The sequence below is a fragment of the Microcaecilia unicolor genome, chromosome 3 (genome assembly GCF_901765095.1).
Source record: "Microcaecilia unicolor chromosome 3, aMicUni1.1, whole genome shotgun sequence".
Classification (NCBI taxonomy): Eukaryota; Metazoa; Chordata; class Amphibia; order Gymnophiona; family Siphonopidae; genus Microcaecilia; species Microcaecilia unicolor.
In genome coordinates this window covers 252,529,733-252,557,645 of record NC_044033.1, presented here as the reverse complement: position 1 = coordinate 252,557,645, position 27,913 = coordinate 252,529,733, and the positions used below count along the sequence as shown (strand labels likewise).

Genomic DNA, 27,913 nt, shown 5'->3' with positions numbered 1-27,913 from the left:
GGGGTTGGCTCCCCATGCAAATACCAGGCTGTTGGGTTGACCCTCCTGGGCCACCATCCATGTGCAGGCTGAAGCACCAGTGTCAGGACAGTTGGCACAAAGGGGAGGGAAAAGGACATATATGAAGGAGGTGAAATGACAGGGAAATGGGGGAAGAGATGACATGACTGTGAATTTATTGCGCTCCTGCGTGCTAAGACATCAGGAAATGGCAGTATAGGAATGGGTCTTGTTGCTCTCTCCTTACCACCCCATAAATAAAACTGAGGAAATCAAGTCCCACAGCACAGAGATGTCATAAAGCTGAAAACGTGTCTTCACACTCTACCTACACCCTGAACACAAAGGCTTGTACAGTTCGTAGACTTGTTTAATTTGAGAAGAGCCCCTGCTTCTTCTCTGTCTTCACACCCTAAGATCCTCTACACCCTGGCCACCATTAATCTAGATTTCCAAACTTCCCAGGTAAATAGTGGCAATCATTGGAGTGAAAAAAATGCCACAGAAGGTCTGTAGGCTGAGCTCCCCATCCTGCATCTGCACTGTCCCTGTCCTGGGAATACACAGGGGGCTTCAGTCCTGGGGTCTGTGTTTCTTGTATCACCATCCCCAAGTCTTTGTGGGGAGAGTTGGAAAGTAGGCCAGAAGCGAGTAAACTGGAGGGTGGTATCGTTCACCTACACGACCCCAGTTCAAATAATTTGTTGCACATAGCAGGGATTTATTGACTTCTGCCTCCTGTACCCTGAGTCTACCTATGTAAAGGAGGCTGTGAATGGGCCTCTGTGACACTGTTTTGCTGAAATCTCCTTCCAGGCCCTCAGGCGGGTTGTGACCCTCTTATTCCATGGCCTAGGGCCATCCTTGGAGGAAAAGACATATCTCTACCGGATCATCTTCAGGCTTAGCAGCAGAACAGACCTTAAATTACAGGCTTCCCTAGTGCTACTAACAGTTCATCTCTCCTTCCCCATGCATGCCTTATCACCCCGTACTAGTTTTATTGAGTCCCCCTAATTCTCCAGGCTTGATCGAGTGGGGGTGAAGGGAAGAAGAGGGGAGGACAGGTGGGGGTGGGGGGAATTAGAAGGTTGAGTGTCTCGTGGAGGTGTTCAATCAGGAGGAGAGACCCCACCAAAAGATGGAGGAAGAGAGAAACGAGGAGAGATGTGGAACCAGGCCTGGACGATGCACCCGTCCTCCCCCAATCCCCTTCATTTTTCAACAGTGCCTAAAAGAAAGAAGCAGGGAAGAGAGGAGAGGAAAAGTGCGTTACTGAGGGAGCAGAAAGAAAACAGCAAGATAAAAGTTGAGGCGGATGGCCAGAGTGCTCTATCAACCGCATCCCCCACCTACCTGCAGGGGGCATCATGCCAGCCTGGGAGCTGGGGAGATGGGGGTCCGCCGCAGGGGAGACTGTAAACCGAGAGAACCGCAGGGGATCCATCAAGCCGGGCTCTGTCCCTTTGCCCAGGAGCAGCGGAGGTGGCGTGGAGGGAGGCCCCGGGGAGGTGAGCCGGGGTTTGCTCAGGGCTGTTTCGGTCATCGCTGGTAGGAACGAGGCGTTCTGGGCCATCAGCGGAAAGTCATCCTCCCACTCAAAGCTCCCACCTGGGACACAGAAGAGGGATAATAAAGAGAACATGAAACACTTCGCTATTCTCACTCGCCATGGACACCATGACTGCGACGGCTGTTAGCTACCGGTAAAATGTCCCAAGGGTGAGCTCCAAAAAGAAGGATTTTAATGGAGATGCCCCCAGTACCCATCCTGGGCACGGCTGTGAAAGTCCCATTTAGGTTCCTGCTGGTTCTGACTTCTCAGGTTGGGCATTCACTGCTAACAACCGCCCCATGCACGGGGCAAGAGGGGCTGGGGAATTATTTCTTCCTTGGGGGCAGTAGGCTATAGGGATTGGGACCTGGAAAACTGTAGTTGTTTCGTTTCTGTATGAATGTCGTTAACAGTGTGCAGTACGGGGTTGACATTCAGACTGTGGAAGGTTAGCTGGGATGCCTCCGGCGGTCGGTGCTCAGCCTGGATATTCAACGCAGGGCCATTTCTGGAGACCGGCGCAGAATATCCAGTTTATTCCTGGCCAGTTAAGTTGAAACCGACCAAGGACGGGCCTTTTATTTCTGCAAACCAATTTGGCCGCCAAACTTAACCAGTGATGCACTTAATATTCGCGGACAGCCGGTTAAGCGCTATTTAACCAGCCAGAACCCTTTTTAAAAAACATTTTTTGTTTATAAGTGTTTAGAATAATACAATAATAATAATAATTACTTTATCTTACCCCTGTAACTTTACGCCATCCATATCCCTTTCACTTTATTGTACTTTACTCTTTGTTTCCTAAATGTTGTAAGCCACATTGAGCCTGCCAGTGGTGGGAAAATGTGGGGTATAAATGATATAAAATAAATAAATAAATAATACACATATGTGTAAGAACTACTACTACTACTATAAATCACTTCTATAGCGCTACCAGTCGTACGCAGCGCTTTACAATTGAACATGAAGAAGACAGTCCCTGCTCAAAAGAGCTTACAATCTAAATCAGGACAAACAGACAGGACCAAAAAGGATAAGGGAAGGACAGACAGAAGGACACATAAGGATAAGATAAAAGTTACAAGTCAGGAGTCGAAAGCAGCATCAAACAGGTAGGCCTTTAGCCCGGATTTGAAGGCAGCCGGGGATGGAGCTAGACATAATGGCTCAGGAAGCCTATTCCAGGCATAAGGTGCGTGAGATAGAAGGAGCGGAGTCTGGAGTTAGCGATGGAGGAGAAGGGTGCAATTAGGAGAGATTTGCCTAGTGAACGGAGTTCTAGGGAAGGAGTGTAGGGAGAGATGAGGGTGGAGAGGTAGTGAGGGGCTACAGAGTGAATGCACTTATAGGTCAACAAGAGAAGTTTGAATTGTTCACAGAAACGGATAGGGAGCCAGTGAAGTGATTTCAGGAGAGGGCTGATATGGGCATAACGACTTCAGGAGAGGGCTGATATGGGCATAACGACTTTGGCGAAATATTAGTCGTGCGGCAGAGTTTTGAACAGATTGAAGAGGAGAGAGATGGCTGTGGAAGACCTGAGAGAAGCAAGTTGCAGTAGTCTAAGCGAGAGGTGATGAGGGTGTGGATGGGGTTTCTGATAGCGTGTTCAGAAAGGAAAGGGCGAATTCTGGCGATGTTATAAAGGAAGAAACGACAGGTTTTAGCAATCTGTTGAATATGGGCAGAGAAGGAGAGGGAGGAGTCAAAGAAGACCCCAAGGTTGCAAGCAGACGAGACAGGAAGAATGAGCGTGTTGTCAACAGAAATAGAGAATGGGGGAAAGGGGAGAGGTTGGTTTAGGAGGGAAGATAAGGAGTTCAGTTTTGGACATATTGAGTTTCAGGTGGCGGTGAAACATCCAGGTAGCAATGTCAGAGAGGCAGGCAGATACCTTGGACTGGATTTCTGCCAAGATTACTGGTGTGGAGAGGTAGATCTGGGAGTCATCAGCATAAAGGTGATACTGAAAGCCATGTGATGAGATCAAAGCACCAAGGGAGAAAGTATAGATGGAGAAAAGGAGAGGTCCTAGAACAGATCCTTGAGGTACACCCACTGACAGCGGGATAGAGGAAGAGGAGGAACCACCAAGTACGCTGTGAGAGATAAGAAGAGAACCAGGAGAGAGCAGAATGAACAAGAAATGAACAAGCTCCATATGGTGTAGCCAATTAATCATCAAACGTTTTCAAAGACTGAAATAAAAGCAACAAATCAAAAACAAAAAGCAAAAAAAAAAAAAGTAGCAGTAGGTTAACAGAGAATAAAGCAGAACAGTATGTGCATATGATTAAAAGGAGTTGATTTTACCTAATAAAGTTACACGCAAATATCACTTAACATAGTTGTCTAGCAATGACCATGTTTTACGGAAGGACAAAATATGACCAAATTTTATGGCAGCTATTTCCTCGTAATGCCTATATGAACAGAGCAAATTCCACCATTCATGAATGAGACATTTATTTTTCCAATGTAAAACAATCAAGTGAAGAGCAAGCAAAATCATCAAATTAAACAATTTTACATGCTTTAGTTAGCTTTCGAAGGTTGCCCTTCTTCGTCAGATCAGAAATAAGCAAATGTTGGTAGATGTCAAAAAAAATTGCCCACTCTCAATATTTATATATACAGCACTCTAACGATTCCCCAATCAGTCTCTGACTAATAATACTGAATATGATTTCTCATACATAATCATTATTATTTTAGTAGACCTCAGAGGTATTGTTGATGTTAAGCTTTCACTTTGATGTTATTAAACATCTAGAAATCAAACTTATATGCCTCTCGTCATTGGTCAGATATCAATAACTTTTTAAAAAAATTTTTTTTTTAACTTTTGAAGTGGAAAAGAAAAATCCGTTGTACTTAGCTTTGTATCAACTAAAGCTTCAAGTCTTTAAGACTTCTGCCACTCGTCAACTAGGGCTACACACTGACTGCAACACGAGAAACTCAGTATATATCATTCAGTGCCCATGTGATAAAATATACGTTGGGAGAAGTAGTAGACCTATACGAATCAGATTGAATAAGCATAAATCAAAGATTAACACACAATCAGCTGAAGCTCCTATCGTCCACCATTGGTTGGAAAAACAACATACATATATGGATTTGCGATGGAGAATTATTGACGTAGTTATCCCTAATGAATTAGGAGGCAACATTGAATCCATTTTAAATTATAAAGAACAGAATTGGATATTCAAATTAAAATCCATCGAACCTTATGGATTGAATAGGGAAATCGAATGGCAAACATTACTGTGATAGTGTCATCATTGAAAGTAACTGTGATTGGTTGGCCGAATCATCTGATAGTCTTTAAATAGTAAAAAAAACGCCGCGGCCATATTGGAGGCTGGCGATTAAGGAAACCTACTCAGATATGAGAGATTAAGGTAATAGACCTGTTGTTGAATGGCTAAGATGTATTTATAAAATTTACATTATCAAGATAAACATTATAAGTGTTTTTCTCTAGGGACATTCAGCCTTGATAAAGCCTAGTTGGCGAAACACATGTCGGTGTGGAGCCCCAGACGATGACTGGCAGAAGTCATAAAGACTTGGGTGTGTAGCCCTAGTTGACGAGTGGCAGAAGTCTTAAAGACTTGAAGCTTTAGTTGATACAAAGCTAAGTACAACGGATTTTTCTTTTCCACTTCAAAAGTTAAAAAAAGTTTTTTTAAAAGAAGTTATTGATATCTGACCAATGACGAGAGGCATATAAGTTTGATTTCTAGATGTTTAATAACATCAAAGTGAAAGCTTAACATCAACAATACCTCTGAGGTCTACTAAAATAATAATGATTATGTATGAGAAATAGTATACAGTATTATTAGTCAGAGACTGATTAAGTATATATAAGTGAAACATCAAAGCATTCCAGTGACAGTCTAACAGGATGGGGGTGAATAGGTGAGAGACAGGAAGAGGGACAGGTGAGATATGTATGGAGACAGGAGGGTGACAAAGCAGTACGATTTTCAAAGCAGTACATTGTACAAAATGTACTGCTTGGAAAATTGTACTGCTTTGACACCCTCCTGTCTCCATGCATATCTCACCTGTCCCTCTTCCTGTCTCTCATCTATCCACCCCCATCCTGTAAGACTGTCACTGAAATGCTTAGATGACAGTATATATAAGTGAAACATCAACCAACATTTGCTTATTTCCGATCTGACGAAGAAGGGCAACCTTTGAAAGCTAATCAAGAAATGTATTAAGTTATGTCCAATAAAAAAGGTATCATCTTATTTTCTTTTCCATGTTTTATTTTGTTTTATTTTTATTGATTATCTTTAAAAGAGGACTAACACGGCTACCACACCTCTCTACACATGCTTTAGTGGAACTGACAAACCAGGGGTGGATGCTTTAAGGATTAGCACTTTAAAAGAGAAAGCATAGGGAAGCCATTTCTGACCGGTTAAATAGCGCTGAATGTCAGGCAGTATGTGCCCATACCCTCAAACTGTATAAACGGCCAGAGGCGTACCTAGCTTGTTCGCCACCCGGAGGCGGGTCACCTGACCTTTCCTCCCAGCAAGGGGGTGTGCGGCTGTCGGCTCTACCGGGTCCCCTGCCCCAGGACAGGAAGTCATGTTAGAGGGGGCAGAGGACCGACACCTGCTCTGCACACCCCCTTCCTGCCTGCACTCGCGCGCTAATGCAAAGGGGGCGTGTCAGGGGGGGTTACAACTATTCTTGCACACACTTTATAGAACTTTATAGATCAGTTGCATTTACATGCCCAACTGCTGCATTAAGGCACCATGATTTAAGCATAATTGGTCACGCCTAATGTTCAGTACCTGGTTTTTGTATGCCTAACTTTTAGCGATCTATAAAGAATTTCCCCCTTCATGCATGCTCTCTCTCAATACGGCCCATATGCGTAAACCATTAAGCATGCATAAACTATCGAAAAAGAGCATGAGTTATGTGCAAATAGTTCTCATCCTTACCGGCGAACAATAGTCCTTTGAAACGACCGCCCACCCCTAGTAGGTTGTGGAGAGCAAATATTCAGCGAGTATGAGGAGAGAGAACTCGACTGGTCTCACAACATACACACCCTTCCTGGATCCAGGAGTCATGGCCTCAATGAACAGTGAGAAAGAGAGGTGGTAGGTGGAGAGAGGGGGGGGGGGGGGGAAAGAGGAAAAACACTCACTGAAGCCATCAGATGAGGGGAAGACCTGAATTCCTAGATCCGCCGAGGTCCCAGGACCCATCTGCTCATTCTCTGTGGCACTTTGGGTGCCCAGTTCATTGGTTGGCGTCTCCTGGCAATAAGAAACACTGAGTGAGAAACCAAGCTGAATCTGGTTCCGCTCCTTGCCTTAGGACCTGCAGATGCCTACCACACCCTAAGAAACAGACTCTGCCAACTTCATTCTTCTGCTACGAACTTCTCTCCATGCAGTAATCATGCATCTGCACAGGGATGGGGGAGGTTGTGTGTTTGAGCGAGGGAGAGCGCAGCACTGGCTGTCTCACCTGGTCAAATAGGTAGACTGTAACGTCGTCAAAGAAAGACACCATCTTCCTCTTCCGGTCCAGTTCGTCACCCACCTCGTCGGCGGAGCGTGGTGACTTCAGCAGGCTGCGAAGGTGTCGCCCATCATCTGCCTCTGTCATCACCACAATAGGGACCCCACCTGACTCTTCCTCGCCTGGTTCTCGGAGTCCTGGCCCATCATCTTCCTCCTCCTGAGAGAAATGGAAATCCCGCTGTTGCCGCTTACTGGCCTCCTCTTCCATGTCATCCCAGAAGACCTTACGCCCAACTGGGCTTGGAAATGTCTGCAGGGCCAGTGGAGGGAGGGATAGAGAAAGCCTGGCTGCTTTTGCTATGGAAAGCAAGAAGACACAACTGCATTATTATTTCCAAGGGTCCAGCCTACAGGCTAGTTAACCATACGATCAAAAGGAGACACGGCAGAAAACACTCAACCCGGCCACGTTGAACAGTGAGGGAAAGAAGGAGGCCGAGCTTCACCCACCAAAATCAAGAAAGTGAGGGGTTGATCCCTTATCTGTCCTTTAAAGGAAGGGACAGCTGAAAGTCAATTATTTAAATTTTTTAATTGTATTTTTATGTAGGTTTTATGCTTTATATTTTTTTACCGTATTAGTTAATTTGAGAATTGTACTATATTGTAAACCATCCTGAATGGCACTGCCAAGAAGAGGGTATATAACATTTTATTAAAAGATAAAATAAATAAATAAATAAATAAGGTTTTTCCGCCTCTCCTGATGGGAGGAGGATCTCTGTGAATGGAACGCTCCCACCCTCTAGTTAAAAGCCAGATCAAGAGGTGGCTCTTCTCCCTGGCTTTTCAGTAGGGGCTTCACTTACAAAATTGAGCTAAACTAGGATTATATGCAGTTGTCTTACTGGTACACCTAATCTTTCTCTCTCCATTAGTTCTCCAACGTTGCTCCTTTTAAACATCTATTTTATTGTTGCCTGCGGTGATATTTTAAATGAATAGCGGTATATCAAATTATTAAATGAAACATAACGTCCCCTGCTGTGCATTGATCGGGCTGAACTGGTGAGAAGGGAAGGTCTACGCGGGACACTATCGAAAGCGACCAGAACCTAATGAGATTCAGGTAGTTGTTAATAGCACAAGGGATGGATATGACAGAAAATCCATGTACGCACACAGCTTTCATTTCCTCCCTTGTTAAAAACTACACAGTCACCCTCAAGGGGATATTTCAGCATCCTGTACGTTTAGGGTTATGAGACGGCTCCCTATCTTCACAGCTCAGACTGATCGAGGCACAGTTGTATCTCTGTCCTCTGTACATTTGTGGGTTTGATTTTCTGAAGGAAATCAATACAGGGGGAGGGGTGTAACAAGACAGCTACTCATCTTTCAACCTATTAAACGATACTGAGGGTAAGGCTAGCCAAAACATGCATCTGTGCGTGAGGAGAGTTGAATTTTGGCTGCCTCAAATGTTTAAAGGAGAAATTAGGTCTTAACTGCTAATTTTGTTTCCTCAAGTCCCAACAGCCCAGTCCAGAAGCTATGGGTTATGACCACCAGTCCACAATGTTCTGGACTGGTCTGGTGACGACAATAAGGGAGAGAATTTTAACAACTGTCAGTGGGGTAGGTGAGGGTATTATGTTACCATGACCGATAATTGCAATGGCACAAAGCAGACTTATATATATATACTTTTTTTTTTACCTTTGATGTTCTCACTCCCTTGATTCCCTGATGCACTGAAGTCCAGAAAAAGTTTTGGCTGTTCCTGTAATCTTTCTGCCACAGGAAAGGGGGCTCCAGCTTCCTGCCCCCTCAGGCTGCTGTTCCCAATTGGCTCAGAGCAGTCTCTCATGTGGCTCTCACTGCATGCCCCCCGGTCACTCAGTACCTCCTGTCTCTCCTCCTCTATCAGTTGTCTCTCTCCTCCTGCTTCCTCCATGCTCTCACTGGATCCCTCAGACTCATGGCATGGTGGGGCATCCATACAATCATTACTGGAATCGTTGGTATGCCTCAGACCTGCCATGTTTGAGGTTTCAACTGTGTCTGTGATACTTGCATCTTTCTGCGAGGGTCCCCCAGATGCTGGGGTCTCTGATGGTGCTGGAGGCCAAAACATCAACACGGCTTGGTCCTTTATGCAGTTGGGGGAACCACCAGCTCCCAAAGGGTCTCTGCTAGTGAGGAGGTTCCTGGTGATGTTCTCCCTCAGAGAGACTACAAGCTCCTCTTTGCAGACTTGCACCAAAAAGCCCCCTTCGGTTTGTTGTGATGCTGCTTTTTCAAAGGAGGGGTTCTGATCAAAGATGGCAGCTACAGCACACACACTGGACTGGGACTCATTATTAATCCCATCTTGCCCTCTTGTACTGACCTCCTCAAGGGTCATGCTGTCCTCTCCTGGTATCTCATCTTCTTGGCTCCAAGCCCCATCTATATCAACAGGCTCTCTGCTCTCCCTAGTAGATTGGGACTCTTGGTTGACGTCCACTCTTGTAATTAGCTCATCTTTGTCTTTGTTCCTGGATGTAACATCCTCAGTATATCCCGTATGCTCTTCCATAAGCTCTCTGCTCTCCCCAGCGGTTTGGTTCTCCTGATTGATGACCACTCTTGTAATTAATTCACTTTTGTCTTTGGATGCAATTTCCTCAGTATCTTCCGTATGCTCTTCCGTAAGCTCTCTGCTCTCCCTGGTGGTCTGGTTCTCTTGGTTGACTTCCGCTCTTGTAACTAGTTCATCTTTTTCCTTGTTACTGGATGGACCTTCTTCGCTATCTCCCACATGCTCTTCAGCTGTATCCTCACTCTTATGATGACAGTCTTCAATTTGCTCTGGATGTACCACTACCAATGTCGCTTCCAGTTGTTTTTCCTCTTCTCGGCATGGGCTTTCATCATTCTCTTGTCTTGTCTCTTGGCTGGATTCTGACCAGTGTTTGTCAGTCTCATTATCACCATCAGAAAAATAAGCAGAGTCCCGATGTGGGGTTCCTGGCACCAGGGGTCGAAGGTATCCCTCATCAGCTGGCGTGGTCTGTGCCTCTGACAGGTCTTCTGTCAGCGTCAGGTCACTCGTTGACTCTGAGATAGGTGTCAAAGGCAGCTTGGCCAACCTCGCCTCTGTCTCATCGATGTCCTTGAAGATGAACTCTGGGGAAAAGGTATTCTCTGTCTCATAGCCACTGTCCCCAAACTTTTGGCCTGGTGAAGAGTAGTGCGAGGCTGGGCTCCACACATCAGAAGAGCTAGCATTGGAAGGTATATCCAAAGAGTCCACAGAATCCAAGGTTCCCCTCTGTCTTTGATATGAGCTCTCCATTGGCCGCAGAGTACCATGGACCATAGGAGACCCCCCCAGAACGTCTGGCAGGATCTCTATAGTTTCCTCCTCCAGAGCCTCCGCCAGAGTGGAAAGTGGAGGAATTTCAATAGGAATAATGGCACTGCAGTTGGATATGGGCTTGGAAATGCCAACAAAGGGTGAAGGTGGATGTTGCCCTATGTTCTGGTTCAGCATTTCGAGGGCTACTGGTTGGCTTCTCTTTGAGTAGTGTTGGATGTCATAGCTCTTCACTGCTGCACCCATTAATGGGTCATAGAACTCCTGGTGCCCCAGGGACCCAAAACCATTACCAAACGTTGCCGGGATGGTATCCCCCTCACCAAATGACCGGATTTGAACAGAGCACTCAGAAAGTGAGCCCTGCTCAACCCTCAGTGATGAGTTGTCATCCAACCTGTAACTCTCTTGGCGCATGGCAGCATGGTGTGTCCAGTCCATCACCACATCTCCACGCAGCATGGCACATGTACACCTCTGGAGACCACCTCTATTGCACAACGGGCAGGACAAGAAGTTACGGTGGCCACTGCGGTCGGTTCCAGTGCTTCCACCACTGCTGCTACTGCTCTCAGTACTCCGGTCCTCCATCAGTGAAGGCTCACAGTCCCATGGGGAAGCCCGATCATCCAAAAACTCCACTAGAGAGGATGGATCTCCCGCAAGGGTCTCCCCAGCACCTCTTTCTTCCAAGGTATCAGAGTCCCAGCTCCTCTGTTGATCTTCAATATCTTGATACACATTCAAGAGAGAACCTCCTGAGAACACATCTCCCATCAGAGATGTCTCTTGAACCTGCCTGGGCAAGTCTCGCTCTGCTGGTGTTCGGAAGGGATTGGCGTAACGAGGAAGGTCCCGGGCAATGGTGATAAATGGATTGGTGCCACTTGGATTCCATACAGGCTTCAGGGGTGGTGCGTCCTGCAGGATCAGGTGAGTCTCTGGACTCTCCCTGTCACTTTCAAGGGTGTCCCAGTTTGAAGGAAACAGTGGCTCCAATGGTGAGTTAGAGCCACCCAGAGACAAGCGCCGATGGCAGCCCCGCAGTGGCTCCTTTATGTCATACTGGTGCTCGAAGACTGGGCTGGGTGCACATACAGTACAGTCCACGCTTGTGCCCCTGTCAGTGTGTTCTTCTAGTCGAATATAGTATTCACTGCTCACGGAAGGGCTTCGGGCACTGATAACAGGAACTACGCTTGGGGTCTCCAAGTTCTGGTGGCAGTGATGGTGACCAGTGTCGTAAAAAGGGTTAGCAGGGACTGTCAAGCCACCGTTGCTGGTGGAATATTCCAGGGACTGGTTGGCCACTTTCCAGCGGCCCTGGCGTGCCTTTTCCCACATATACTCGAAATTCAGTCCCCGGCTACTCTCGGTGACTGTCAAGATGTCATCCACATCAGAGTGGAATCCGTCCCCACCGGCGAAGCTGTCCAGCAGTGGGAAAGCTGAGATCTCATCGGTGTGGCGCAGTGAGCCTGCCGGCACCCGGGTAGGCTTCAGTGTGTTCCAGCGCCACTCAAAGCTCTCCTCCGCCTGATCAGAGGTCTCGCTGAGCAGATAGGTCAGCTGCAAGTGGAGCTCCTCTGCTGTAGGCCTCTGCTCCAAGGGCAACCAGCAAGACTGCATCACTTCATACCTATAGAAAGAGAGAGGCAGAAAGAGCAGGGTTACCAATAAGGAGACCAGTCCTGTCATGCTATAGACACACGGCTGACACAAAGAGCCAGAAGACAGAAACTGGACAGACAGCACCACCCGCCTCCTCTGACGCACCAGTAATCAGAGTGGGGCAGCTTGAGACGCGGTTTAGCCAGTTTCATCTGCTGTTCCTTGATGACGAAGGTAAGGACCTCCTCGTCCGACAGGTGCCTGTACGGCTGGCTCCCAAACTCAAACAGCTCCCAGATAGTTACCCCAAGTGACCTGCATCATAAATTAACAAAAAAAAAAAAAAAAAACACCAATGAGGTCAGAAAGGGCAGCTCGTGTCTTTGGAGCAGTAGTTAATTAGTACAACTATCAGGTCTTTTGAATTGATCTACACAGCCTATCTAATCTTATATATCTGTATTTGTTTTCGTTCAACATAAGGCTGCGAAGAGAAATGCTAATGAAAACATACAAGGTTTCGGCACCAAAACCAGCCCAAAGTTGGTATTCAGCCTTGTTTTGATTTCGGACAAAAATATGGATGCATTTTCAACTGAAACCAAAACTTTTTGCTCTGTCTCCTTACTGCTCCTTACCCCCCAAACAGGAACAGCCTCCCCTCCCCCCTAAACAGAGGTATCTCCCCCAAATCCACCCGTAGATCCTCCTGGGTCTACCTTACAAGCCTTGTGATCTAGTGGCATAGTAGGGCCGCAATGGGACAGGGGGGCCTACAGGTGGTGAGAAGAGGTCCAGGAGCAGAGTGTGGTGGACTGTAGTGTCTGGTTTTGGTTGAACTGTAAATTTCGGCTGTAGATTTGGTTTCAGCCAAAACTGAAAAAAAAAAAAAAACCAAACATTTTTTGGTCGCCTCTAGGGATGCAAAGGAGGGAAACTACATTTCCAGTGCTAGCTGAAAGGGGAAGCCATCTCATTCAAGACTGCCTGAACTAGGATGGCACCATCCATATTGTCTATGAGAGATTCATCATGGGATAGTGGAAAGTGCTGGAAAGTGGCAGATCAACCAGGGCCCCCTGTGATCAGCCACGTGGCAGCTGCTACTCAAACTCTGAAACAAAAAAAAATCTCATTCTAGCTTTCAGGTTTAATTCTACAGTGCCAGTCCCCAACCCCCTCATTGTTTGCCTAAAAAGAAGAGATGATCCCAAGGCCTCACCAGATGTTACTTTCCTTGCTTTGATCTACCACCACCAGGTTCCCATGGACCTCGTCCACCAGCTCCGGAGCCACCCAGCGCAGAGGGATCCAGAGACGATCGGGTGTGATGTAATAATCCTCCTGAAAGACAGACACCGGAGATCAGGCCCAGGAGGGAATCACAGCATGAACTAGTGATGGGCAGCCAGAAATGTTTTGTTTTGTGTCATTTCTGGGAATGTTCATTTCGATCGTTTTCGTGGGCTATTTTTTTTCATCTTGGGAGCAAAGTTCTCAAGTGCACAGTCTTTTGACAGACAGATGTGCATATGCAGTGTTCACACACTCACAATGGTGATCTGTCGGAGAACGAGCGTGTGTTCTTTTAAAAGAGGGCGTGTTACCATCGGCAAACGAAAAACATGAATTTTTTTTTTTAGGGGGGGGGGGGGTTCTGCTCAGTTTCGGGTTTTAACGACATGGAATATGTAGCTGACATTATCCATGCGTAGCATGAACATAGCAACCCTGACGCAGATGTCCCCCTTCCCCTGCTTCCTTTGTTTTTTTTTTAAATATAACTTTATTGAGCAATACTTTAAGTAAAGTGAAACAAGCAATGAATAGTCCAAATTACGAGGGGAGAACAGAGGAAAACATAACGGCAATCAAGAGTAACCTCTCATTATCACCCCCTCTCTCTGTTTCCTGTGCCCCAGAGCCATCCTCGGTCCATCCTACAGCCTCACCTTGTAATTGTTATGGGAGATCCCATAGTCGCCTATGCGAACAGTCAGATCGGAGGTCAGGAGGCAGTTTCTCAGGGCTAGATCGCTGCAGGAAGAGGCGAGGAGAGACAGAGACCAGAATAGCATGAACAACAGAACAATGCAAAGCGAAACATGGTGATGGAATTCAACAAGGCATGGGATATACCCAGAGGATGGGAACTAAAAATCCATTTTTGATGCTTCTATGAAGGTATCGGGGCATGAACACAAATGAATGGAGCATCACTGGTGGACCAGTCTGCCATCTTCTGGTACTGAGGCTTCAGACTGTAGAGCTTCATCACCAGGCCCAGGGGGCACCAGTGGGGCACTGAAAGCCCCCAGGAAGGAGACGCTGACTGCAGTGGCCTAGGGACAAGCCACAGTGACTCTAGCAGTTCAGTTGTTACCTCCCCCTCCACCCCGCAGGGGAAGTAAGTTCAGGTCTTAGCATTTCTGTCATCCTGTGGAAGGAGGGAGGGAGGGAGGGAGGGAGGGAGAGTGAGCTCTGCCCTCCCTCCATATCCCTCCCCTCCTCCTAATGGGGCTACCAGCCGCTCAACCTGTGTATGTAGTCGTTGTTATGCAGGTGTAAGAGGCCGAACGTGATCTCATATGCCATCCTCTGTAAGGTGGTGAGGTCGCGGGTCAGCAGGTCCGGGGTCATGCTATCCGCCTTGCGCTGCGCCCTCAGGTATCGCTTTAGATCCCCCTGCAAGACACAATGGAGACACAATGGAGACAAGTGAACGAAGCCCCCCCCCCCCTAGTGGCTTGGAGTAAGATTACGTGATGATGAAGAGAAACCAGCAGTGGGGGCTGAATAAGGTAGATAAATATCATTATTCCAGCTAGAAAAGAAATCTGTCTTCAGTGGGGTTACACAGGTTGTGTGAAGTCTAGAGACCTCTTTCCTACTGCACCCCACACCCTCGCTGTGTGATTTCGGGCGAGTCACTTGCACAGAAGCTGTATAACTGGGCGCGTGCAGACACACCCAAAGATGCGTAAATGTACTCTGCACTATTCTATATCAACAGACATGCGTTCTACAGCGTATGACGTCAACGTGAGCATCTGCCTGGGTGAAGAACAGGCGTGTCACCAGGCAACACGCTTAACGTACAAAATACTATTAATTGTATGAGTTGCATGGTGTAAACGGTCGCACCTAGAGGTCAGTGTGCCAAAGAGGCTTTACATAGAGAATGACACGGGGACGGGGAACCGCTGTAACCACGGGGATGGGGACGGGGACAGAGCTCACGGGGATGGGGACAGAGCCCACAGGGACGGGGACAAACTTTGTCCCCGTGTCATTTTCTACTTTGAAGCCTGTTAATGAACTGGACTGTTATTTATGTTTAAGACATGCCTACAAAGATATTTTGATTTTTTGGAAAAACAAGCAAACATACTGGCCACAACTAGCAAAATTTGCATGGGAGATCCTGTACATCCTGCTACCAGCACATCTTTTAAGAGGACAACTTCTATTCCAGGAAGGACTGTGGAAGACAGGAGCAGTGGCGTAGCAAGGGGGGGGCGGGAGGGGCAGTCCGCCCCGGGTGTCAGCTCAGGGGGGGGTGCTCCCTGCCAGCTCCCCCCCCTCGGCGAATCGACACCCCGCCCCCGACCAGCTCCCGCACCCTACCTTTAAAAAGAATATCGGGAGGCGAGGCGCATCGCCTCGTGCCTGCCCTGCACCTAAAAGAAATGTGGACCGTCGGATCTTCTCTTCCGTCGCTCTGTCACGCCCTCCGCTGATGCAACTTCCTATTTCCGCAAGGGCGGGACAGACAGAGCGAGGGAAGAGAAGATCCGACGGTCCACATTTCTTTTACGTGCAGGGCAGGCGCGAGGCACTGCGTCTCGCCTCCCGATATTCTTTTTAAAGGTAGGGTGCGGGAGCTGGTCGGGGAGGGGGGAGGAGGGCGTCATCGTGCTGCACCTGGGGGGGGGGGGGGTGCAACGGCGAACCGCCCCGCCCCGGGTGGCAGCCCCCTCTGCTACGCCACTGGACAGGAGAGCTAGATCTGAGATTGTTGATGATTTCTTATTTATCCACAGATTACAAAAACATAACAGTGCTTTATAGGGCATATTTTTCCCCTCTAGGGCATATAGAACGGGTTGTATTTTATACCCCTGGACATTTTAACAGTGTGAATTAGGATTCCTTGGTGTAGTAGAAATCACCTATTGTTGGGGTTGGAAGGGTAGAGGGTGGTGGTGGGAAGGAGGGTTATTATAGCTACTCATTGTTATTATTGTTCTCTATTTGTAATTTATACACAACAGTTGCACAGCTTATTGGTCCTTTTTATATTTTAATAAAAAGATTTAAATATAAAATCATGTGTTCGAGGCTTCTGCAGATGAGGACAGAGCCCATGGGGACGGGATGGAGACAGGGCCTGCGGGGAGGGGGCGGGGATGGAAACAGGGCCTGCGGGGAAGGGGCGGGGATGGAGACAGGGCCTGCGGGGAAGGAGCGGGGATGGAGACAGGGTCTGCGGGGAAGGGGTGGGGACGGAGACAGAACCTGAGGGGATGGAATGGGGATGGAGACAGAACCCACGGGGACGGGGTGGAGATGGAGACAAACTTTGTCCCCTTGTCATTCTCTAGCTTTACACCAGCGTTGTATAGTGGCTTATGCGTGCCCAGATGCCATTATAAAATTAACGCTCACCACGCACAACTATTGCATCTATATTGAGGTACCAATTTATAGAAGTATCCCCTTAATCTCCCCCCCTGCCCCAGCGATGCCCCCCCTGGGGGAGGGCAAAAGAAGGAACAAGAATGTTGCAACTCAGAGGCCTACTTACGCAAGCCTTTCCCGTGCCCTAAGTCTGTTTCCAGTGCGGCCATCGGAAAGGTTTTCTTTTTCTGGCTGTGCGCTGATGTTAAGCATTAGCTTGCGGTCATTTAAAAAAAAAAAAAAATAACACAGGAGGCGCTACAGGCTCCTGTGTTATGGAAGTGCTGACCAGTTAGCACGGTGGTAATGTTAGCACACTAGCTGATTAGCATACCCATGCCCATTCTCCGCCCCTGACACACCCATTTTCTGCCCCCCCCCCTGACATGCCCCCTCCAAAAATACAAAAAAAAAAATACTGCATGCTTAAGGCGCACAGATGATAAAAATAAGGACGGACGTTTCAGTACACTCTGTGTTAAGTCAGTTTTTCTACACTAGGCACGAGTTACATAAGTACGTAAGTATTGCCACACTGGGACAGACCAAAGGTCCATCAAGCCCAGCATCCTGTTTCCAACAGTGGCCAATCCAGGTCACAAATACCTGGCAAGATCCCAAAGAAGTACAAAACATTTTATACTGCTTATCCCAGAAATAGTGGATTTTCCCCAAGTCAACTTAATAATGGTCTATGGACTTTTTCTTTAGGAAGCCGTCCAAAACTTTTTTAAACTCTGCTAAGCTAACCGCCTTTACCACATTCTCTGGCAACGAATTCCAGAGTTGAATTACACGTTGAGTGAAGAAAACTTTTCTCCGATTCATTTTAAATTTACTACATTGTAGCTTCATCGCATGCCCCCTAGTCCTAGTATTTTTGGAAAGCGTAAACAGATGCTTTACAGCTACCCGTTCCACTCCACAAATTATTTTATAGATCTCTATCATATCTCCCCTCAGCCGCCTTTTCTCCAAGCTGAAGAGCCCTAGCCGCTTTAGCCTTTCCTCATAGGGAAGTCGTCCCATCCCCTTTATCATTTTCGTTGCCCTTCTCTGCACCTTTTCTAATTCCACTATATCTTTTTTTTGGCTGTGCACATGCCAATTCCTGGGTACTATGGAGGATGTGTTACAGAGGTGGAGGTTTTTATTGAGTAGCATGAAAATGGCAAGGACAAATCAAGATCAAGTGTACATATGTAGTATCACATCTCACCTTATACTATGAGTTTATCTTGTTGAGCAGACTAGATGGGCCATACAGGTCTTTATCTACCATCATCTACTATGTTATAAGTACATAAGTGTTGGCATACTGGGACAGAGCAAAGGTCCATCAAGCCCAGCATCCTGTGGCCAATTCAGATCACAAATACCTGGCAAAATCCCACAAAAGTGCGATACATTTTATGCTGCTTATCCCAGAAATAGCAGTGGATTTTCCCCAAGTCAATTTAATAATGATCTATGGACTTTTCCTTTAGGAAGCTGTCCGAACCTCCTGCTAAGCTAACCACCTTTACCACATTTTCTGGCAACAAATTCCAGAGTTGAATTACACAGAACTTGGTAAAAGGGCCCCTCAAGCCCTTGACCTGCCCAGGGCTGTGTATCCATTACACACAAGTGACAACACCATATCCCCCCCCTTTCTCCACAGGGCACTGGCTACCCCATAGGCCACCTCCGCAGAGCACTTACCAGCTGACAGAACTCCATAATAAGCAGAAATGGGACGGTCTCGGTGCAGAGCCCCAGACACTGAAGAATGTTCGGATGCTGAAGACTTCTTGAGAGAAGAAAAGGCAGAAAGGGGGGGGGGGAGGAATGATTAATGACAGGATCTCAGGTATATTAAATATCAGTATCAATAGAATTCATATAAACTGCTATTTCCCCAAACTGGGGAACATAAAAGTTCAAAATGCAACATACAATCAAAAATACAAACAAAGAATTCAACAAAATGCATAATGGGGAGACGGCATTCGGAATGGAAAATTATGCTTCTTTGAAAAGCCAAGTTCTAACCTTTTTTTTTCAAAATTTCCAGTTAATTTTGTTCCAGACTTAAATAAAGAGGAAAGGAGTTTGAAAGAAACAGACCACAAAGCCACACTATAGAAACAAATATTTTTAAGCGAGGGAAGGCCAAAGAATCAATTTATCTCGTAACCAAGACGAATAGCTATTTAAAGGGACAAGGACTATATGGACCAGTAATTCAGAAGCAGTGCCTTAAAGCGTCTGATAAACAAACAGGCCACTTTAACAATAATTCGCTCATTAACTGGACGCCAAGGAAGTTTGGCAATAGAACCTGATACACTACTGAATTTACTCAATTTGAAAATTAGCCTAACGGCAGCATTTTGGATAACTTGCAACTTTCTCAAATTTCTGGAAGACAACCCCCAAAAAAGAACGTTGCAGCGATCGAAGTGTGGAAGAATTAACAACTGAACCACAAGGGCAAACGTTTTCTGATCAAAAAATGATCTTATTAACCTTAGTTGCTTTAATCTAAAAAGCGTTTTACTTGACAGCCATACATTAGTGAGGAATCTAGAATAACACCCAAGACCTTGGCGTCGGATTCGATAGATAAAACTTTGCCATTGGGTAAGGTGAGTGAAGAAGGTACAACCGCCACCGGATTCCTAAACCAAAGTATCTTCGTTTTGCTAGGATTGAATTTTAGCGTCATCCGAAGCCCAATTCTGAGTTGCAGCCCTCAACAACCATGGTTGTCCACCCCTGGTCTATACGTTCCACTGTCGCTGATACCCTTTGCTATCTATTAAAATGTTTTATTGACATTGTAAGTAAAAAACAATGTCATAATGTGTCCTGTTATTTGAATATTTTTACTGCTGTAATTATCTATTGCCTATCTTGGATTAATTTTTTCCAAAAAAGCAGTAGATAAATAAACCCCCAGCTGGGCAGAGGCTTTTTTTGGACATCTTACCTATAGGGCTGAGCCTCAGAGAGAAACTTGCGCTGCTCCAGGGGGCTGGCGTTAACCCGCAGTTCCTTCACCACCACCTGGGCTGGGGTGAAATCTGAGAAGACCTCCCCCAGGATGACCTGTAAGAGAAAGAGAGAAGGGTGGGAGCGGGGTGGGACAGGGAACGTTCAAGGTCCACCCGTGAGAAGGTGAGAGGAAGGTCGGAAGAGCAACAGGGAGGGAGAAAGGTAGAAGATGGATGGAGAGAGATGGAAAGAGGTAGTTTCAAAGGACAGATGGGCATGTAAAAGAGATGTGGAATCGACTAGAGGGTTCATGGCAGAGAAAAACTTGAGAAACGTTAATAAGACTGGGACAGACCGGTGCAGAGAGGGAGACAGAAGAAACTTTACACACCTTCCCAAACCAGCCGGTGCCAATTTCCTGCAGATAGCTCAGATCCTGACGGCTGAAGCCAGGCTGCTTCACCAAATCTGAAACAGACACAACTGAGTCAGGTTCAGCTGGCATGCACATCATGTCCCCTGCTCCCGCCAGGGTGTGCTGAAAGGGACTCGTTACCATACTGTCCCCCCTTCTCATTCTCTGGACCTGGCCAGGGGTGAGGGTCAGGATGTGCCAGACACCTACCCATCAGGTACAGCTTGGAGAGCAGAGCACCCGGGCATCCTGGAATGGGTAGAAGCCAATTCTCACATGGTATCACCCGTTGCACCAGGGATGGCTTAGCACACGAAATCTGCCTACTGTGCTATTAAGAGGTCTTAAGTCAGCTGTACTCTTCCCTCTCCTGAAATCCCCCTTTCTTTCACCCCATGCATGCTTAAAATTCTGGTAAGTGGTCTGTCTCTGTCATAAAACATATAAGGACAGGCTTATGAACCTCAACATGTATACACTGGAAGAGAGGCGGCAGAGAGGAGATATGATAGAGACGTTTAAATATCTCAGGGGCATTAATGTACAGGAGAAGAGCCTTTTTCAAATGAAGGAAACCTCTGGAACAAGAGGGCATAGGATGACGTTAAAAGGAAACAGGCTTAGGAGGAATCTAAGAAAATGCTCTTTCACGGAAAGGGTGGTGGATGCATGGAATGGCCTCCCGGTGAAGGTTGTGGAGACGAGGACTGTGTCATAATTTAAGAAAGTATGGGAAAGGCATGTGGGATCCCTTAGGAAAAGGAGGAGTTAAGGGTTACGGAGGATGGGCAGACTGGATGGGTCATTTGGCTTTTATCTGCGTTCATGCTTCTAACCTGCACTGGACATCTGCTCCTGGTCAGTCCTGGGATTCAAGTTCAAATCCTAACACCACTGACTGCGTGTGCGGCCCTGAGAAAAGTCCCTTTCTCTCCCTCCTTCCCCCGATCCCGGCTGCACGTAAGACACGGAGACCCTCTCAATCTGTAATCTAGCGCACCCAACGTTACACATGGGGGAGGGGAGATTCTACACATGGCATTGAAAAAAGGGGTGGAGAAAAATCAGTGCTAAGGTTAGTACAGTTACGTGTGTGACGTAATTGAGAAATTAGCTGCCAATTGGCATTAATTTGCCTATATGCGTATCTGCACAGTACTCTATAACTTAGGGTGCAAATTTTAGAGTGCTTAACTGCAAAGAGGTGTGGACGAGGGAGGTGTGGACATGGGGGCCAGGGGCTGCCCAACATTTGCAAGGTAAGGTTAGAGAATATTTACTTATTATTTATTTATCAAATTTATATCCTGCTTATCCAATACATTGAAGCGGGTTACAACTTACACTCATAAAAGTTAACACATAACTCAAAACTAAAATGTACGGACAATAAAATTAAAACATAAATCATACAGCAACTCATAAAATCAAAAATTAAAATTCAGCAGAACATGAGCTTAATTCATCAGCAAAATGCTTCCCAAAACACGCCTTCAACTGTTTTTTAAACATTAATAGTGAGGCAATTTGATTCATTTCCAAAGGAAGTACATTCCTTATTGTTGGTTCCACTACAACAAAATATAGAAACACGATCTCGCGACGAACAGAAAAAACATCTAAAAGGACCCTTATGACGGTCGATAAACTTTCAGGCTTTTGGGCAACGGTTAATGGAGCATCATTAGGTAGCGCTTTAAAAACCAACGTCAATATTTTGAACTTAATGCGCCAAACAATGGTCAACCAATGAAAATTCATAAGTTGAGGAATCACAGGATCAACCCTACTCATTCCTCCAGTTAACCGAGCAGCAGAATTTTTAGCTACTTGCAATGCTCTCAAACACTTTCCTGGGAGTTCACAAAAGAGAGCATTGCAGTAGTCTAAATGAGTCAAAACATAACTCTGCATAACAGACCGAACATTTTCTGCAGAAATTAAGCCTTTAAGTCTCGCAACCAATTGTATTTTAAAACAAATATAGTTTTAGTGATAGCAGAAATTTGTTGTTAATAAACGACAGGGCAGAATCCAGGGTAAGTTCTCTGAACTTAATATAGGAAGAGATTTAGACACAAACACTTACTCCATAAGTACATAAGTATTGCTCTTTACAAATAACACGTAGATGCATAGAGAACTTATGTACAAATCTGCATTATACTTGCACATTTCACCTCACAGAACTTCGGCAGCTGGCTTCATATCCCGGGCTGCAGGCCTCTGGCCCCTCACACCAATGGTGGCGTATACAGCTTTTAATACAAATGTGTTTGGATGGTAGTGGAATAAAATCCTTGGACTCTCCAAGAGGACACCACTTTCAAGAAATGTGGGAGCCTCTCTGGCAGATGTTATCATCCAGTGCATGTAGTTATTTGTTAAGCTTTTGAAGTCAATCCCTACCGGTGTCCAGTGTATTTGTTCAGTAATTATGTGGGGGAGGGGGGGAAGGAAAGGGTGAAGGAGTGGCCTAGTGGTTAGGGTGGTGGACTCTGGTCCTGGGAAACTGAGTTCAATTCCCACTTCAGGCACGGGCAGCTCCTTGTAACTCTAGGCAAGTCACTTAACCCTCCATTGCCCCAGGTACAAATAAGTACCTGTATATGTAAGCCACATTGAGCCTGCCATGAGTGGGAAAGCACAGGGTATAAATGTAACAAAAAAAAATTAATGAACATTGTAATGTTACAGTCTTTGAATGGTTGTGCTTGATCTTACTTTATTGATTTAATTGTAAACAGCATGTAACTCTGATTCCCACGACCCACGTTGGGCATATCCCCAGAATTCTGTAACACTGCATGTCACTTTTCATGACCCACCCACCCCCCTATCATGGCCACACCCTCTTTTGAGCACGCAGCCAGATGCACATACGAATCTCAACTGGTGCCAAATAACATCAATAATTGATTGATAGCATCCAATTATTCACTGTTAATGGCTCGTTAACCTATTAAGTTCCCCATGCATCTCAGGATCGCGCTCAAAATTCAGCTTTGAGCAAACTTTATAGTATCTGGGGGTGAGTGCGCAGTACTCAGTGTGTCATTTCAAACAACCTAAAAGGAATTAACCCCAGTACGACTCTAGAGTTTCAAAACAAAGTCATGGAGAGGGTCATTAGACCAGGCACGACCTCCGAGAATCTAGCAGGTGAGCAGGCATGACACATGCAGGATGGGGCTACGAGGAAAGGGGGACCTCTTGGGTGTACCTGTCTTCGGGAGCTGCGGGTTGGCGACTGGAAGCGACACCTCGGACAGGGGGAGAATGTAGACATCTGGGACAGACTGGGAAGAGGATGATTCCTCGGCGGGTGGGGTGTACTCCCCTGAGTAATCATCCCCATCTGCATTTTCAAATTCCTGGAAAAGAGAGAGTGAAAATGATTAAGGATGTGAGGTAACCAAATAAAATTTTGCAAGGAGCCACCAGTTTTTCACCTCATTGCGAAGGATCCCTACAAGGACAGAGAATTTGGGGTAGCCAGAGGTCATGATGGTTTCCCTCTCCGTGGGATTTTTGATGGATTTGCCCTACCCAAAGACACCTTTCACTCTTTCCCCGGATAGTCTTATCTTGCCAAATTGCGTTTTCTTTGGATCTAGTGCATCAAGACATCAATATCTATCTATGGATGAGTGCACTAGGCTAAAAGCCAATGAGTTTTGCAGATTTTTGCACGTGATTGAATAGGCTACATCCATTGGCCACATGAACCAACTAACTGGGTCAACCTCCAGCATTAAGCCTCCTATCTGAACCAAAGGGAATTCTTTGTTGCACATTTCAGAGACATCCAAGGAGGGAGATTTTATTTTCTGCTGGGTCTGAGTCTCAATTCTTGACAACATACTGCAGCGGGACATGTTTATCCACTCCTACCCTAGCTGAGATAATATTTAACCATCTTCTGACCTCAAGTGCAACTTTCTTCAAATCAGTCACCTTACTTTCTAATTCTTCTTACTCTCTTACCTATCTATATGTTCCATCTTTGCTTTACACTTCACTATCATTTAAAATGTTCTATTATGTATTGTGTTGTCATTGTAAGTAGCAACTATGTCACACTTTGTATTGTTAATTGAATATTTTTACTGCTGTAATTGTCTATTGCTCATGTTTGATCTATTCTTACTGTATAACGCCTTGAGTGAATTCCTTCAAAAAGGCGGTAAATAAATCCTAATAAATAAATAAATAAAATAAACCCCTATCCTGATGCATTCTGGTATCTGCAGTACTAATTTCAAATGTCATAGGACTACAAATCCCACAACGCACAAAAAAAAAACGAGAGTGGGTAAAAAGCTTTCCTTCCTTCAGTAGGGTCATTCGGTCATTTCCCTGTAACCCTCCTGGTGGCTTTACGTCTGATCTGTTCTCTACGCATATAGTTCCCATCCAAACAGACCAACACAGTCCAGTCATACTTGTCTGGATGGAGGGGTATCTCCCTGCACTTTTCTCCATCTTCCCCCTCCTCCCCCCTACGTCACTCACCTTGAACCCGACATCTCCTCGCTTGCAGCACAGACAGGTAAGGAGGAGGAAAACGAAGGCCAGGAGCCCCGAGCAGGAAATTAAGACCACAGCGTAGGGAGGTGCCAGAGGAAGTCGCCCCTGGGAGGTGCCATCTGGCAAGGGGAGAGGGAGAAAAATAGCAGTCAGTATTAACGCTTCCACCAGATGCTGGACGCAACGCATCTCCTACGTTCGCTCCTTCGGAGTTTCTCAGCATTTGTGTTGTCTGCGCGTGAATATGGAGCTTTGCGCGGTCTGGCGTTCACCTCACTCAGAGAAGGAACTGGTTTAAGACTGGTTTTTATTATACTATGAGGTCACCATAAGTACATAAGTATTGCCATACTGGGAAAGACCAAAGGTCCATCAAGCCCAGCATCCTGTTTCCAACAGTGGCCAATCCAAGTCACAAATACCTGGCAAGATCCCAAAAAAGTACAATACATTTTATACTGTTTATCCCCAGAAATAGTGGATTTTCCCCAAGTCCATAATAATAGTCTGTGGACTTTCCCTTTAGGAAGCCGTCCAAACCTTTTTTAAACTCCGCTAAGCTAACCGCCTTTACCACATTCTCTGGCAACAAATTCCAGAGTTTGTTTTTTGTACAACAGGTTGATCGCATGATCCTAGTTTTGCTGTAGTAATTCTCCATTTCCCCTAAAAAATTTGAGAAAAAAAATAAAGAAACCAATACGGGGACTACAAGCCCAAAAAAACCAGGAGTGGATCAGCCCCATCCTGCAAAAACTGGAGGCAACTAGTCACTCCTTTTGCCAACTGGCTCCAGATTCACCCGACAGGGTTGATCCAGTCCTGGGCTTACCTCACTGCATGCAGGGACGAAGTTCTGATTTCTGCTACTGAAGGGGTCCTTTTACAAAGGTGCGCTGAAAAATGGCCCGCGGTAGTGTAGGCGTGGGTTTTCGGCGTGCGAAGAATCATTTTTCAGCGCACTGTAAAAAAGGGCCTCTTTTTTTGTTTCCTCAAAAATGGATGTGCGGCAAAATCAAAATTGCTGCGCATCCATTTTTGGGTCGCAGACCTTACCGCCAGCCATATACCTAGCGGTAAAGAATTTGGGCGGTAATGAGCTAAACGTGCTGGAAATTTAAAAAATATTTTTTCAGACATAAAGCATCTGTTTACGCTTCCCAAAAATACTAGGACTAGGGGGCATGCAATGAAGCTACAATGTAGTAAATTTAAAATGAATTGGAGACATTTTTTCTTCACTGAACGTGTAATTAAACTCTGGAATTCATTGCCAGAGAATGTGGTAAAGGCGGTTAGCTTAGCGGAGTTTAAAAAAGGTTTGCGCAGACAGGGTAATTACTAAACTCTGGTGATTAGCAGTAGAGGGAGGGGTGGGATAGGGGACGGGTCAGGGTGGGAAAGAAAATGTGTAAATGTGGATGATATAAGTATTAGCTGGCACATATTTGAACAAATTGGGTTTGCAATGTGTAGAGGTTATAGGCAGCAAACTCTGGAACGCAATACCTCGACACATCCGAACAACCAATGAACATCTACCCTTCCGAAAGCTGCTGAAAACTTACCTCTTCAAATAAGCCTACCCAAACAACCCAACTTAATTCTCGAACCTAATCCACACCACTAGCACTACCCATACTCCAATCCTCTCCCCTACGTCTCTTCCTATTGTTCCACTCTCTATAACTGGGTTATCTCTGTGATACTTTGTACCATAACTTGTAAGCCGCACTGAACCTGCTATCGAGTGGGAAAGAGCGGGGTATAAATGCTTTAAATAAATAAATATTGTTTTATTTTTGTGTGTTTAATACATCACCAATAAAAACCGTTGAAACATAAAAAAGGTCTGGACGGCTTCCTAAAGGAAAAGTCCATAGACCATTATTAAATGGACTTGGGGAAAATCCATTATTTCTGGGATAAGTAGTATAAAATATATTGAACTTTTTTGGGATCTTGCCGGGTATTTGTGACCTGGATTGGCCACTGTTGGAAACAGGATGCTGGGTTTGATGGACCTTTGGTCTGTCCCAGTATGGAAATACTTATGTACTTATGCAGATCCGGGGACGCCTTCTCCAGTCACGCTACTCGTAAAGAGGGAGGGCAGCGAGAAAGTTCTAATTTAGTGTATGTTTTCCTGGATTTAGCTGGACCGACAGCCCGCGTAATACATCCCTGTCCACCTCCACCCATGTGGAATTATGCATCCAATTTGTCTGTGTGTGCACGCCAACACTGTGTGTTGTGTCCTACACTACATTTCAAGGCTAAAGGACTCCCCCCACTCCAGGGGAATGGGATATAAAAATCATGGCTACATGGGGGATCCCCTACACCTCTCTCTCTACCATCAAACCATGTGGTTCAGCCAGGAGAAGGTAGCACCTTGGTTTTGTACTCATCGCATGTGGCGTGACACAATTCACGTATTCCTATCAATTCCTCCCCCCTTCCTTAAAGAAAACCAGACTATTCCGTGCATGCAAATGCAGAAATTGCACCAACCTGGCATGAGGTTGCAACCCTATGCTGCGCAAAAGACGTGTCTCCCCTCCCAAGAACCAACGACCTCTTCCTTAAACTGGTTTTCAGTGGATGAACGGCAAGACGCACAATGCAAGGGATGGGGGTGGTCATTTGGAAGAAGGACCCAAGAAGAGTCCTGACAAACTTTTCTGCTGTTACCCCGGCTTCCGTGCAGATATTCAGTTCAGGTCAAGGAAGGGATGATGGGAGAGATGGATTTGGTGGATGGGAGCAGGCAAAGAGGGAAGCGAGGGAGGGTTAAAAAGAAAGAGGGAGTATGCATAAGGGGAGGAGAAAGAAAGTTACAAGAAAGTAAAAGGAAAAACAAAACAGAAGTGACAAAGACAGATGGATAGAAAAGAGAGAGGGGAAACAAGAGCAAGAGGCAGGATGCCATGATTTAATGCCTTTGCAGCTGGGACTCACCGTTCTCTGCAGGTGCAGCCAAGGCCTTCTCGGGACTGAAGTACGACATGTGAACCAGCAGCAGAGAGAGGAGGGACCCCGGTCTCAGCATTTTAGGAAGCCAGCCTTCGGGTTCAGGGAGGGATCAGTCCCTACTGGAACACAGGTAGCAGCAGCAGCGGTGGGAAGGGTTGAAAATTAAAAATAAAAAATTTAAATAAATACACACAAGAACAGACAGGCAGCAAGCCAGGCCAAGCCGAGGTTAAGAATCAAACACCAGCCATCAGGAACTAGGACAGGAAAGGGGGAGGTAGGGG

General features: G+C 46.0%; 1 protein-coding gene across 1 annotated transcript; it reads right to left on the bottom strand.

Moving 5' to 3' along the window:
* Positions 1-1,214: 1,214 nt before the first annotated feature.
* Positions 1,215-27,705, bottom strand: LMTK3 (lemur tyrosine kinase 3). The gene is made up of 15 exons (XM_030194961.1): positions 27,615-27,705; positions 24,639-24,772; positions 23,347-23,497; positions 20,100-20,176; positions 19,704-19,822; positions 18,434-18,521; positions 14,586-14,734; positions 14,002-14,086; positions 13,272-13,393; positions 12,215-12,364; positions 8,797-12,077; positions 7,082-7,434; positions 6,756-6,867; positions 1,357-1,611; positions 1,215-1,231 (listed from the first exon to the last, which is right to left on the bottom strand). The coding sequence occupies exons 1-15, from the start codon at positions 27,703-27,705 to the stop codon at positions 1,215-1,217; spliced, it is 5,184 nt and encodes a 1,727-aa protein (XP_030050821.1).
* Between the last annotated feature and the right edge of the window lie 208 nt (positions 27,706-27,913).